This window comes from Schistocerca piceifrons, chromosome 8, assembly GCF_021461385.2.
Source record: "Schistocerca piceifrons isolate TAMUIC-IGC-003096 chromosome 8, iqSchPice1.1, whole genome shotgun sequence".
NCBI lineage: Eukaryota > Metazoa > Arthropoda > Insecta > Orthoptera > Acrididae > Schistocerca > Schistocerca piceifrons.
This window is the reverse complement of record NC_060145.1, coordinates 461,377,942-461,391,514: the sequence shown is the minus strand read 5'-3', so window position 1 is coordinate 461,391,514 and position 13,573 is coordinate 461,377,942. Positions and strand designations below refer to the sequence as shown.

General features: G+C 38.3%; 1 protein-coding gene across 5 annotated transcripts in view; it reads left to right on the top strand.

Moving 5' to 3' along the window:
• LOC124711163 (copper-transporting ATPase 1) overlaps nucleotides 1-13,573 on the top strand; it is a 524,020-nt gene that overhangs the window by 293,109 nt on the left and 217,338 nt on the right. For all 5 annotated transcript variants that reach the window (XM_047241073.1, XM_047241077.1, XM_047241076.1 and 2 more), the window contains 4 exons: nucleotides 153-261; nucleotides 7,909-8,162; nucleotides 9,251-9,448; nucleotides 13,346-13,505. In XM_047241073.1, the coding sequence (XP_047097029.1) occupies nucleotides 153-261; nucleotides 7,909-8,162; nucleotides 9,251-9,448; nucleotides 13,346-13,505 (721 nt within the window). The remainder of the gene's footprint in view (nucleotides 1-152; nucleotides 262-7,908; nucleotides 8,163-9,250; nucleotides 9,449-13,345; nucleotides 13,506-13,573) is intronic.

Genomic DNA, 13,573 nt, shown 5'->3' with positions numbered 1-13,573 from the left:
AAACAGTGAATGTTGGTATTGAAGAAGAATCTACTGTCCACACAAATTCATTCTCTCTCTCTCTCTCTCTCTCTCTCTCTCTCTCTGGTGTTTCATCATTTAAATGCTTTTGATGTTGGGGTCTGTCTTACGCATTTGTCACCTTATTACAGGTTGTTCCTGGTGCTAAAGTTCCTGTTGATGGTAAAGTTATATTTGGCCATTCAATGTGTGATGAATCTCTCATCACTGGAGAATCAATGCCAGTTCCAAAGAAAACAGGTAAGGAGTGAACTACATTAGGAGAATAAAAGTTTAATGACTAACATATAATGAAAGTAGTAGCAAGAAGATTCAGTATTTAGAGCAACTTTCTCCATAAGCCTAGGTTTACAAAACAAAGACAGAAGAATAATTTATCTTCCAGAAAAATGACTCACTATGTACTGAAATACCCACCCTATGGTCTCCTATCTTAACCTCATGCAATGTAGTCTAGAGGTAGTAAGACTGCTCCACAGTCTACCTTAAGGGGAGTTAGAACAGAAAATAATCTTTTTTCACATTTTTGGATTTTTATCTCATTATAAAATTTGTAATTTTCTGAATAAAATGATATTTATATCACTTATAAACCCACATGGGGGAAGTATTTTATTTTGTTTTAAAAATATAATCTACACTGGTTGAAAATGTTAAAATTTTTACATACGTTACTTCAAGATCTAATAAAATTCGTAATTTTTTATATAGAAGGCTGTGGATTGCTGTGTTATAAAAGTTAATGTCCAGACGAGGATAGGCACCATGCTGAGGAAGTTGAAACAAAATTTGAGAGACAAGAAACTTTCTGACGGTAAAAGCATAAGAAGCAGGCTGACAAACAAAATGATTGATGAACTACAGCAGTATTATGGGATGGCCATTAGAAATAATACTGAGGATCTGTTGAAAATGAAGCAGGGAGTATGGGCTACCCTCTTCCACAGACAGTCAGCTGCTGAAAAACCAGTACACCACCGTTGCCCTCCTGGACCTGATTCATGGTGCAATTACCGCAACACCCAGTACTCAGGCAGTTCATACAGCCATAAACAATCCATTCCAGCAGCAGTCATGGATATCATAAAACCTATTTACATAGACCTGGCAAATCCTGAATTACTAAAGAAGTGTCTGCATGGTCATACTCAAAATCCCAATGAGTTGTTCAATAATCTTATATGGATTTGCTTATCAAAAAATGTTTTTGTTGGAATGAAGACACTAAAGAGGGGGTCAGTGATGCTGTTATTGCTTTTAATGATGTCAACATTGGTAGGGTGAAAGTGCTATAGCATATCGGCGTTAATCCTGGAGCAAATTGCATCATAGAACTTGAACAGATGGACACGGTTCACATTGATAAATCAAAGTATGCAGCACAGTTGGCCACTAATGAGTCCAGAAAGAAGAAAAGAAGCAAAAACTTGGAAAATGTATGGTGCAATGTGCTTCTGAGTGACTAAAAATATAAAATTAAGCATATATTACGTGAGTTACAGTCTTTTTTAAACTTTAGCAGCTGTTCCTGAAAATTTACATTTTCTGTTGCATTTGTCCCTAAATTTCAGAAACCATTTCAAATACAAAATTTTCAGGGAGTAATAACATACATATACTGAGTCTACTGAACTAAAAGAACAACATAAAGTTGTGTATAATTAAAATTATTTAGGCTAGTGTACAAAAAATGTACACAAAATTTTAACCATGTAATTAAAAAATTGTGTTTCCAAAAGCAGTGGCTGAAATGCAATTATTGTAGTTCAGTAGACTCAGAAGATAGAGGTTAATGTCCTGTAAAAGTTTCATGTCAGTGGGTACAGTGCCTCCTGAAATACAGGCAGCAAAGTCACCAAATTTAACATTGTTGCGATACGGTGTTCCAACTCCCCTTAACTACTGGCTTAAATTTTCAAACAGTGTTTCATGAGACCGCTACATTTACCTGTTTCCATTCAAGTTACCAGAGCACCTATATGATGTCACTGTGTCAAGCACATTAAACATTGAGCAGAACTCAAAAATAGGTTGTTTTCACTAGTGTGTACTATGACACTTTTTCGGTGTATGCCATGCACTTTCCCGTTTCCTACCATCCAACATATCCCAAAGAAGTGACATGATATTCAAGTGTAGAATATTTTCCAGCATCCTGAGAGAAATAAGTGCTTTGGATTTTTGGCTGTAATTGTGTGCTTTCATTCTTTCATCCTTCATGTAAATGGACACAATCTGTGTTCTTCTAATTCGTATAGAAGTGTTCACTGCATCAGGTATTCTCTATAAATATTGGCGAAGCTGAATATGCAGTGTGAAATCATACAGGGCTTTTGTCAAAATGTGACTTCCTATTCATCTTAAATAGTTTTGGTTATTTTTGAAGATTAAATTTTTTTATGACAGTAGTGCATTTTTCTGAGTTTCTACAGTGGTCAGGTAGTGATACTCAAGTAGGGATCAGCATATGTGGATTTATTATGAAAGACAGAATTTAGTATTTTGGTCAATAATTGTGTTTGTTTCTGAAAGATTCCATAGCTGCTAAGAATTTATTGAACATTAAAAGCATGGTTAACATTTTGGCTTTGTGCCTGTTGTCTTTTGTTTTAATACCAAACTGACCCACAAAAGACCGGACTAGTGTGCTGCGAGTAGATACATACGAAATATGGTAACACAAGTGGGAGAGCAATAATCCATCTTTGTTTAATGGAGAACATAGAGCAGTGGTTCCCAGCCCTTCTCAGACCACTACCTGTGAGTGCACTCAGATGTTAGCTAGTACCCTACTAACCCTGCCCCCCTCCCCACGCTGTCATGGACATTAGTGCTAAATACACTTTAAAATTAAGAATAATTTTCTCTGAATACTTTTATTTTTTAACACTCTAAGCGCCAAGCCCGTAAAATTTACGGGCCTGGGATCGCGCGAAAATCACCAAGCCCGTAAAATTTACGGGCCGCTACATTTAATTTCATTCAAAACACTGCAACGTTATTTCTACGGGTTTGGCCAGCGCTATACGTTTTTCAGATGTTTATTAACAAAATGCGTCCATAGATGTCACGGCAGCGCTGTAATTCATGTTAAAACTTATCTTTGCGTTCTCAGTCTGTATATCATTCAGTTGTTTGTCATCATGTTTCGGCGCGGTTTATCAGACGCAGAAATTGCGGATTTGATCAATCATAGCGACACTCTGGATAATGTAGAGAGTGATTCAGACGATTCTGAATGCAATGGTGTGTTTGAAGGTACGTATTTCCGAATTTTCCACGTAATTGTGCAGTACGCACATATCTGTTGAACATGTGTAAACGATGTATGTAGTTACACATAATGTGATATTCTTTTTAGAAGACGAGATTGATGACAGTTTGTCTTCAGATGAACACGAGAATGATGTTGAAGGTGTTGCTTCAAATCCAGCAGCTGTGCCGTATCCGAAAGACAGTGAGTGGACTGCAGTTGACACCTACCGACCTCTGCCTGTCAACACGACACCCAGGCAGATACTAGTGGATATTGATGAGTCGAGTTCTGTACTGGATTGCAGTAAAGTGTTCCTTACTGACAGTGACGTAAATGAACTCAAGAGACAGACAAATTTGTATGCATCACAGACAATACAGAAGAAAAGAAGAGGAAATAATCTGAAGCCCCATTCAGTTTTGAGTTCGTGGAAGCCAGTGACTATAAGTGAGATGAGGCGTTTCTTGGGTATTATTTTCCACATGTGTGTTTCGAAAAAGCCCAAAATTGCGGACCATTGGAGCACTAATCCTGTTCTTAGTTGTAACTTTTGTCCCCATGTCATGAGCCGTTTGCGTTTCACTCAGATACTGTCATGCTTGCATCTTGTTGACAATTCAAATCAGAAAAAACCAGGCGAAGATGGATTTCATCCACTTTACAAAGTTTTGCCATATTATAATAATTTGAAGGAGCGATGTATCCAGGCATATCGTCCCTCAGAAAAAGTGACAATTGATGAAGGAATTTGCCCATTTCGAGGTCGTGTGAGTTTCCGTGTTTACATGCAAAATAAGCCTCATAAGTATGGACTGAAAGTATATGCTGTTGCTGAAGCCAGTAGTGGCTATGTTGTAAATTTTGAAGTTTATGCTGGTAAGCATATTGTTGACAATTCTTCGTCTGCGGTTATTTTGCGATTGTTGTCTGACAGCAGCTTGCTGAACAAAGGCCACACTGTGTATTTAGATCGATTTTATTCCAGTCCAGAGCTATTTCAGCAACTGGCAGAGAAAGGCACTGGAGCTGTTGGTACTGTGAACAAATCCAGGAAAGGATTGCCTAAAGATTTAGTATCTGCTAAGCTGAAAAAGGGCGAAATGTCTTTTCGGCGTAAAGATAATGTATTGGCAATGAAGTGGAAAGATAAGAGAGATGTGTATACATTGTCTACAAGGCATCAAGCAACATTTGGTACGCATACTAAGAGAAATGGGTCTGTAGTATTGAAACCACTTCAGGTACTTGATTACAACCTCAATAAAATTGGAGTGGATATTGGAGACCAACGCCTGCAGTACAATCCGTTCCAGCACAGAACTGTGAAATGGTGGCGAAAATTATATTTCCATTTGCTGCTTATGGGAGTATCAAATGCATTTTGGCTGTACAATGCAGTGCACAGGAAGAAAATTACAATAACAGACTTTATAACAGTGCTTGCAGTTCAGCTTGTTGAAGACGACACACTTGAATTCATTCCAAGAAATGAAGGAACTGTAGGTCGGCTAACAAAGAGACATTTTTTGCAGCACATACCTGCAACTACTAAGAAGTATGCTGCTCGTGTGTGTCACGTGTGCAGTTCCAGGAGCAAGAAACAGAGTGGCAAGGCTTCTCGCAAAGAGACACGATACGAATGTGAACAGTGTGGCGTTGCACTCTGCCTGGAACCTTGCTTTAAAATTTTCCACACTAAAAAACAATATGATTCTGTGTGAAATTTATATGTAATACTGTATACTATCAGAAACATGTAATGTAGTGCCACAATTTTGGTTAAAAATAAATCACAATTGTATTCCCTTATTCGTATGACTTTTTCTAAATTCTTAAAACATCTAAGTGATTTCTATAACTGTACCTTAAAGCTGTGCATTGTAAAGTAGTTTCTTTCACTCAGAATTAAAGTAGAAATTTGCAGCTTCAAGATGGTACCAAATTTGCCACAATCCAAACAGTAGATTTGATGCAGTAATTTTTTTAATATTGGTAAAATTGCCCGGTTTCTAGGGACGGGTGCATAAAATAGGCCTGGTACAGAGAGTGTTAAATGACAAAAGGTAAATTATATTTAGTTTCCTTAAGTGCTTTATTAAGCCTCAGTGTAACGAGTCGTGTGGTACTGCTTATTTCTAATCACCCCTTTTTTTCTGGAATGATGAAATAGTTCTCACTGCGACCTACAACTCCTCTTCAGAAAAGATGTTGAAAGCAGACTCTTGTTATAAAACATTTTTCCTCTGCACTATTCCTCTCCCTTATGACTTTGCTATAATGTCTGCACTATTCTCATTATTTGTAATTCACTTGATTGCCAGGTTACTTAGTTCTGAAATGACCAAATCTGTAAGACTTCCCAGGCTACCAATGCTTTGTATCTGATTACTGCCACTAATAATAATAATAATAATAATAATAATAATAATCTGTAGGCCCTACAACATTGTAATAGCCATTTCAAAATTACTATTGTGTTGTGCTGTCAATTAGTTCATTTATTGCTGGAAACTGATTAATGAACCAATTTCTGGTCTATTGAAAGAACTTACTACAATTCGCACAAGGCATTTTCATGAAATATTTTAAACATATGTAAATATAATAGAGGGAAACATTCCACGTGGGAAAAATATATCTAAAAATAAAGATGCTGTTACTTACCAAACAAAAGCGTCTGCTTGTGTCTGTATATATGTGTGTGTGTGTGTGTGTGTGTGTGTGTGTGTGTGTGTGTGTGTGTGTGTGTCCCTTTTTCCCCCTAAGGTAAGTCTTTCCGCTCCCGGGATTGGAATGACTCCTTACCCTCTCCCTTAAAACCCACATCCTTTCGTCTTTCCCTCTCCTTCCCTCTTTCCTGACAAAGCAACCTTGGGTTGCGAAAGCTTGAAATTTGTGTGTGTGTTTGTGTGTTTTTTATTGTCTCCTATCAACATACCAACGCTTTCATTTGGTAAGTAACAGCATCTTTATTTTTAGATATATTAAACATATGTAATACGTATATCTCAATTTTACTGCCATAGATGCATGGTACAAAGTAGAAAGTACGTGTGTTGTGGCAGACTGTGTGAAGATGATTTTCATACATTCGTTTCACATGCTGTGATGTCCACCACACTATTTCACGGGCTAATGCTAGTTCTGAAATAAAAAACGTAATTTTTAGTAACTTATGTAATCTGTATTACACTCTTACAAAATAGTAAAAAATTGCAATGATCTTTTAAAAACAATGTAGTTTCATGACTGAAACACAACAGAACCTTTTGTTTTTACCCCCTCAGAGGGGTTATTACCCCTAGGTTAGGAACCACTGATAGAGAGAAATTGAGGTTGCCACATTCTCCCATAAAAATAACAACTAGGGCCTCTTTATTGATGCATAAGTTGCTAAATTCTCTCTGTTCATTTGTTTATATATTATTTTGATGGAACACTGTAACAACCTCTGTTTTCTCGACAGCCTCCAGATGGCACCATTAAACAAAGATAAATAACTGTTCTCTATTATGAATACATTTGCTACTTATCAGCTCAGTTGTGTGTTCAAGCTTGTATTTTCCAGTAAATACAATTATTCATGAGCTCTCTTTATAAATGGAGGAGCACCAGAGCAAGTCTTGCAAATTTGGTCTGTTTTCTTCAGAATATTTTTAATTTGATTTCAAAGGAGAAGAGATCCACTCAAAAACGAACTTGATTGGTTATTTCAGTAGAACTAAAACCATTTCGTTCCTTTGTCCCCTGCCATACTGAACTGTACTTTCACTGTAATTAGTTCACTATTGACTGGATATTGAACTCCAGTCTTGCTTACAAGTGAAATGGTGCTGTGATTAAGACAGTGGAGCTGTGGAATCCAAATTCCAGTCTACCATTTCATGGCTGTGGTAAGGCACTTCGAATTAAAGCTGAAAGATGCACACAGTTGTGTCTTACTTTTCCAGTTTCATTTATTTATTTTTTTAATTTTTGAATCTGTCACTTTTTTGGGATACAATCGTAACTGGTTTTGGCCTTCAAAGGCTACCTTTTAGATGCTATGGATAAATTTGATGAGCATATGAACACTTGTTCATCAAATGCCATCCATAACATCTGAAGATGTAATAAAAACAGTAAAAATAAAAATAAGTCAATCATAGTCTCTGCAAACGGAATGTTGCTTTTTCCAAAACTCGTCCAGTTTATTGGAGCATCATCTCTAATCATCTGTCTGATGAGATGCTAAACCTTAATCTTCCTGCAAACATTTCTTCACCTCATTCATTTTTGTGGTGTTAGTTACCTGGTGAAGGAGAGGAAGCGTGAATGTGTTCTTTTCCACTGCAATGTTTTTGTCCTTTTAGATTTTTATGAATTTACTTATCCATGTGATTCCTGAAAGTACATTTTATTAAGTTTATCATGATGGCCAAAAGTTGCAATCTGTATGTTTTATTATTTCCAGTTTCATTCTATAATTTTGTAAAATTATAGAGTGAAACTGGTAAAAAGAAACATGTTGATTGTGACTTGCAACTATCATAATAAACTTAATTTCAACAGTTGCTGTTTCTCCTGCAGGAAATGCCTGCTCTAGTTAAGTGTATTTTATATCTGAAAACATTACTCACTTTTTATTACAGGTTCGGTGCTGATAGGTGGTTCCATTAACCAGAATGGTGTTATGCTAATGACAGCCACACATACTGGAGAAGCAACGACATTAGCTCAAATTGTACGAATGGTGGAGGAAGCTCAGACATCTAAGGCACCCATTCAACAGCTAGCAGACAGAATTGCTGGCGTGTTTGTGCCACTCGTAGTAGTAGTGTCATCTGTCACGCTCCTCGGCTGGGTAATCACAGGATATGTCGATCTGGCACTACTTCCAGTTGGGGTGAGTTTTGACTTTGTGCTTCAAAACAAGGACTGCCAGAAATACATGAACTAATGTTACACTTGAGCCATTTCAGACAGACAATTCAGTCAACTGTTTTATGTTGATACTCGGCCTTTAGTGGGAGAATACTATTATATCACCTTGTAAATGGACAGATAAAAAATCCACTCACAAATCAGCAGTAGGAGAACTCTCTCTCTCTCTCTCTCTCTCTCTCTCTCTCTCTCTCGCTCTCTCTCTCTCTCTCTCTCTCTGTGTGTGTGTGTGTGTGTGTGTGTGTGTGTGTGTGTGTGTGTGTGTGTGTTTTCCCATCTGCTGAAGCACTTTGTCAGAGTAATATACAACAATCTAATTTTCATTTTGCCTGCCTACTTCTGAATTCCTCCTATGTGATGAGTAGCTATCCAATAGAATTCATATTGTTATTCTGTCCCACATTTTCCATTGTTAGTTTTCATATCAAATGTGATAAGATATGTTCACCCAGATTTACGTTAATTCTTCCAAACAATAAAAGATCTCTACATTTCTGGGTAGTGCTATTTGTATATGTTTTCATATTTCTACACTTCATATTGGACTGTTTTTGCAAAAACTGTGTGGCATAGAAACATGCTCATGGAGGAATTCCACAGTTCTTTTTAATTACTCTACCTACTGCCCTGTATAGGACACCCTCCTAAAGGGATTTGATGTAGATTTGAATTAAATAGTATCAAATGTCATCATCAGTTTGTAATTTCATTTAAAATATACATAAGGAAGTGCATTAAATTTTTATGAAAATAAATAAATGGAATGTGAAGAAATGTTGAAGACTCCTTACTTATATATTTTGAAGGAACTACTGTGAGAGAGAGGAACCTATACAATTCTGCTGTTGGTACAATAGTAGAGTTTGTGGGCGGTATTTGTGTGCTGTGACAGAGTTCATCCTTGGGAAAATGTGTTCTGTGTAGGCAATGATGCTGTTAAGAGTTACTTCCTTTCATAACACAATTAGTAAAATAATAACCATCATTGATCACACATTGTATGCTATGCAGAAGAATTCAATTTCAGTAATCATTATTGTTCTTGTACAGGAGGAGCACAAGATTGGCTTCAATAAGGAGGAGATTATCTTCCAGTATGCTTTCAAGTGTGCCTTGAATGTTCTGGCAATCGCTTGTCCGTGTGCCCTCGGTCTTGCTACCCCTACGGCGGTGATGGTGGGTACGGGTGTCGGAGCCCTTAATGGGATTCTTATCAAAGGTGCTGAACCTCTGGAGAATGCACATAAGGTACTGCTTTTCCTTACTTTCCAACACTAACATCAGTGATAATTACTTATGTCTGAATTGTGTATGATCACTGGGAATTATATGAGTAATTGCGTTCTTTCAACTGTTAATGCTGTTAACAGTTCAGTGTCATGTTTATTTCACTATGTCAGTAACTGTGCTTTAGTAAAATTTAGAAACAGGACTAGATGTGATTCACATGACAGTCCATCTTGTAAGACATGGAGCATGTCTTACAAGATGTCTTAAGGATAAGACTAACTATATTAATTTTTTTTTCCTTTCTGTGAAGTCTTGTTGTGGGTGGTGCACAATACTAATGAATGAATGTGTCCAATTAGCCGAAAAACAATGCAATTTTATTAACACGATACATCAAGCAAGTTCAACATAAAGCAACTTCAGAATATTCCAACTAAAAATTGTCCTGATCTGATAGTAGTATGACGTGATTAACTGTAACGTCATCTTCTGAGGTATGAGCCTCATTTATGGTAGCATAGTCACTGAGTTACATATACTGGCCTCTCCTAATAGGGTATGGTAGACATAGCCAGAAAATGTTCATAAATAGACCTAGTCCACAGTTGACGCACCCACGATGACTCGACTGCTCAGATGCAGTGTACAAGACCTTAGGTTCTGACTGGTGGGCCACAGATGTTGGCAGTGTAACACTTGGAGTGTACTTACGTTCAGTTACTGCGACTCTGATTGAAGGGCCACTTGCACGGGCGATGTTAAGCCCAGAGAACCCGAGAACTGTGAACTCTTGATTTCAACTGGGCGGCACCCTGTAAAGCCATATGGTGAAGGAATACTGAGACAGCATGTTAGTGGCATATGAGCTGTGGAGTTGAGAGTGCCAGTGGCGGCAGTGCTGCATAAGGCAATGGTAGTGCAACCTGGTACCGTGGCAGTTACTGACAGTGTGATTCTGCGGTTGTGTTGCTGGCGTACAGGTATGACAGCAACCCACAGTACATTGCTGTGTGTTTGGCTCAGCCTTAGATGACAGCAGAAGTTACAGCACTTTCTAAGAGAGATTTTTGAATGAAGGGAGAGTTGTTGCTTATATTATTCACTATTTTGTGTTTCAGTTGCACATGACAACTCTCCTCAAAATTTGGAGCTTTCAATTATGAATAGCTCCCCATAGCATTTTAATCGCTGCCATCAATTAAAATTATTAATTGTACCAGGACTACTTTTAACCTAGAAGAGGTGAATCTTTGACTTTTAGACCAAATTTGTGTCTACTGCAGAAGCCACGCAAAGTTCAGAGGACCTCGGAAGTCACCAGATGACAAATTTCAAAGGAAATATTAGTTTGTCTGTTAATTAGTGGATTGCTGATAGGTATATGGTCAAGAGAAGGGACTGTAGAAGTATGTGAAGGGGAATATCAATAAAAGTAGTGTAAAAAAGTGCATGAACAAATACTTTTAACAGGAAAGGCTTAAACATTCATGAAAACAGCTAAAAATGTCAGTAAAAACAAAAGTTACTGTATGGCACAGGAAAATTTTGGATGTAAAGAGATCATGTGTAAAATTATTCCTCTTCCAAGCCTTAATTTTCAAAATTTTCTTGTACCGTAGAATATCCTTAATTTTCAAAATTTTCCCATACCATAGAATATACTTTGTTTTTTACTGAAGTTTTTGCCTGTGTCGTCATGTCTCACCTTCCCTGTTAAACTTGTGGATACTTTGCCTAGTAGGATGTAGGATGTAGGAATAGCCACATCAATTTATATGACACAGTTCTGGTATACTAATATTTTATTAGTAGCACACAATACAACATGTACCTGAATTTCAATGATGTCTAAACCTGACTGGAATGCACAGATATCACACTACTCCATCTCTGGTCCCTGCTCAGAGATGTTATTTCACTAGGTGTCATCACAGAGGACACCTACCAGGAGTACAGAGTACTGAGGGGTGTGATAGTTAGCTGGCATAGATGTGTGCATCCAGTTGTGGCGTGGCAGACACGTGTGAGACAAGATCTGTCAGCCTCTCTGGGGGCATTGTGCAGATGCAACTCACACCTGACAAGTTGTGTCAAGGGTGGCATGTAAATGAGATGTGACTGGGCCATTTCTCAGAGAATTCACAGCAATTTCACAGTGAAATACAGGTCAAGGCCACATACATGTTGTGTTGTCGCTGTGGTACAACATTGTCATAAGTTGTTGTTTGGATCTGTTGTGCGGTTGTCCCATCCCATCCAGTAGGAGGAAATCTTGGTGTGTGTTTTGGACTCATTGCAGGTTGCACACCTGGTTGATGTAGTGTACACGGTGGCCTGCAGTTCCATGTGCAAGTACCGAATTGTATGCGAAACAGGTATAGACAAACTCAACGTGGCATGTTGGAGTACGAGGTATTGTCAACACCTCGCTAGATTGGTGGTGATGAGGTTGAGTCAGGTTGCCTCGGCTAGCTTCTTTGATGGGGAGGGGACGCCATCCCCTTCGGTGGTGGTCTGGCAAAATTGTGTCATCTTCATTTCTTGCCACCGCACAATGTGTGGTGAATTCTGTTAGACAAGATGCCTGCAATTATTGATGATTTTAACGCATGATTGATGATAGAAAATAGTAGCATGAAGAAACTTGTCAGAATGTCATTCAACTGGTTCAATGGCGTGCACAGAATGAATTGTGTAGCACAGATCTGACGTGGTCAAAGCAGTGGCATCAAACTGCCCAATTTGTTGTATAGCATGGAACTGTTCGACATTGAATTGACTTACGGCGCCTGGATGGCTATTCTGTGGAGAGCGGTGGTGTGTGGTTTTGGGGCACTGAACATCTCGATTAGGTATTCTCTGTCCAGGTGAGCCGTATCTTCAGCATAGATGTAGGGAGAAGTGCAGAAGTCAGATTATGTTGTCAGTTAACTGTTGTTGATGTTGGAACAATGTTTGGAAATGTTCGTGGTGGTCATTGGGGTCATGGTGGGATAGTACCATTGGTTTGTATAAACATGGTTCTGGTATAACAATACTTCATTAGTAGCAAATAGTATATGATACATCTGAATGGCAGAGAGGTCTAAACCCAACTGAAGTCCACAAATATCAAACTACTCGGTCTTCGATTCACACTCAAAGGTGTTATTTCACTCGGTGTACCCACAAACTTATTTATTTTTGCACCTTTGTATGCCATGTTTATTAGCATTCCTCAGCCTCTTAAAGGAGTAACCTCATCCCTCACAAGGTTTCAGCTGCTATCTGTGAGAAAGAAGTGATTTTAGTAGGCAATGACGTGCCAGCTTAATTTATCAAGCTGATGATGTTGATACTGATGTTTTTCCTATACTTTGACAGCAGTTTTATTTAACTAAAAGATTGCGGCATTTATTCTGTGTTTAAATATTTAAACAGCAATATAAAGCTGTCTTCAACTGCAAGCTTGGTTTGAAAACCGTGGTGCTTCACTAGGCATGGTTCCTTTCAAAGGGCATGGCCGACTTCCTTCCCTGTCTTTCCCTAATCCGATGAGACCAATGACCTTGCTGTCTGGTCTCCTTCCCCAAACAACCCAACCCAACCCACTAGGCATGGTCGTATGGGAGGTGGTATGTCCTTCTCTTCCTCCAACCTGAATTACCCACCCAGTTACAGGCGGTGTTCATTTTAATGTGTATTTTGAACTGTGGTACCACTTAACATTTTCCACATGAGCTGATAACTGTCAAATGTGACAGAAGCCATAAGTGAGAGGGGAAGGTCCTTGGATTGAGTGAGGATGGTCATCATCCCTTTGTATTTGTAGTCTGAGACACACATTTTGTCACAACCCCATTGCATTATTTTTGTCAACATGTGAAAATTATTGTGAACATTATTATGAACATAAAGAATTCATCATCTTTTCAGGTGAAAGCAATTGTCTTTGACAAAACTGGAACTATAACAAGAGGTGTGCCTACAGTTTCTCACATCTGCCTGTTTGTAGATGAGAAGATATGTTCCCTCGTAGAGTTACTGGCGGTCATCGGTGTTGCGGAGTCGAGCAGCGAACACCCAATAGCTTCAGGTAATGTAGCAATTGTCGCAAAGGGAGAGTGCAGATGTACTTCTGGATTATAGTACTGAAGGAAAATT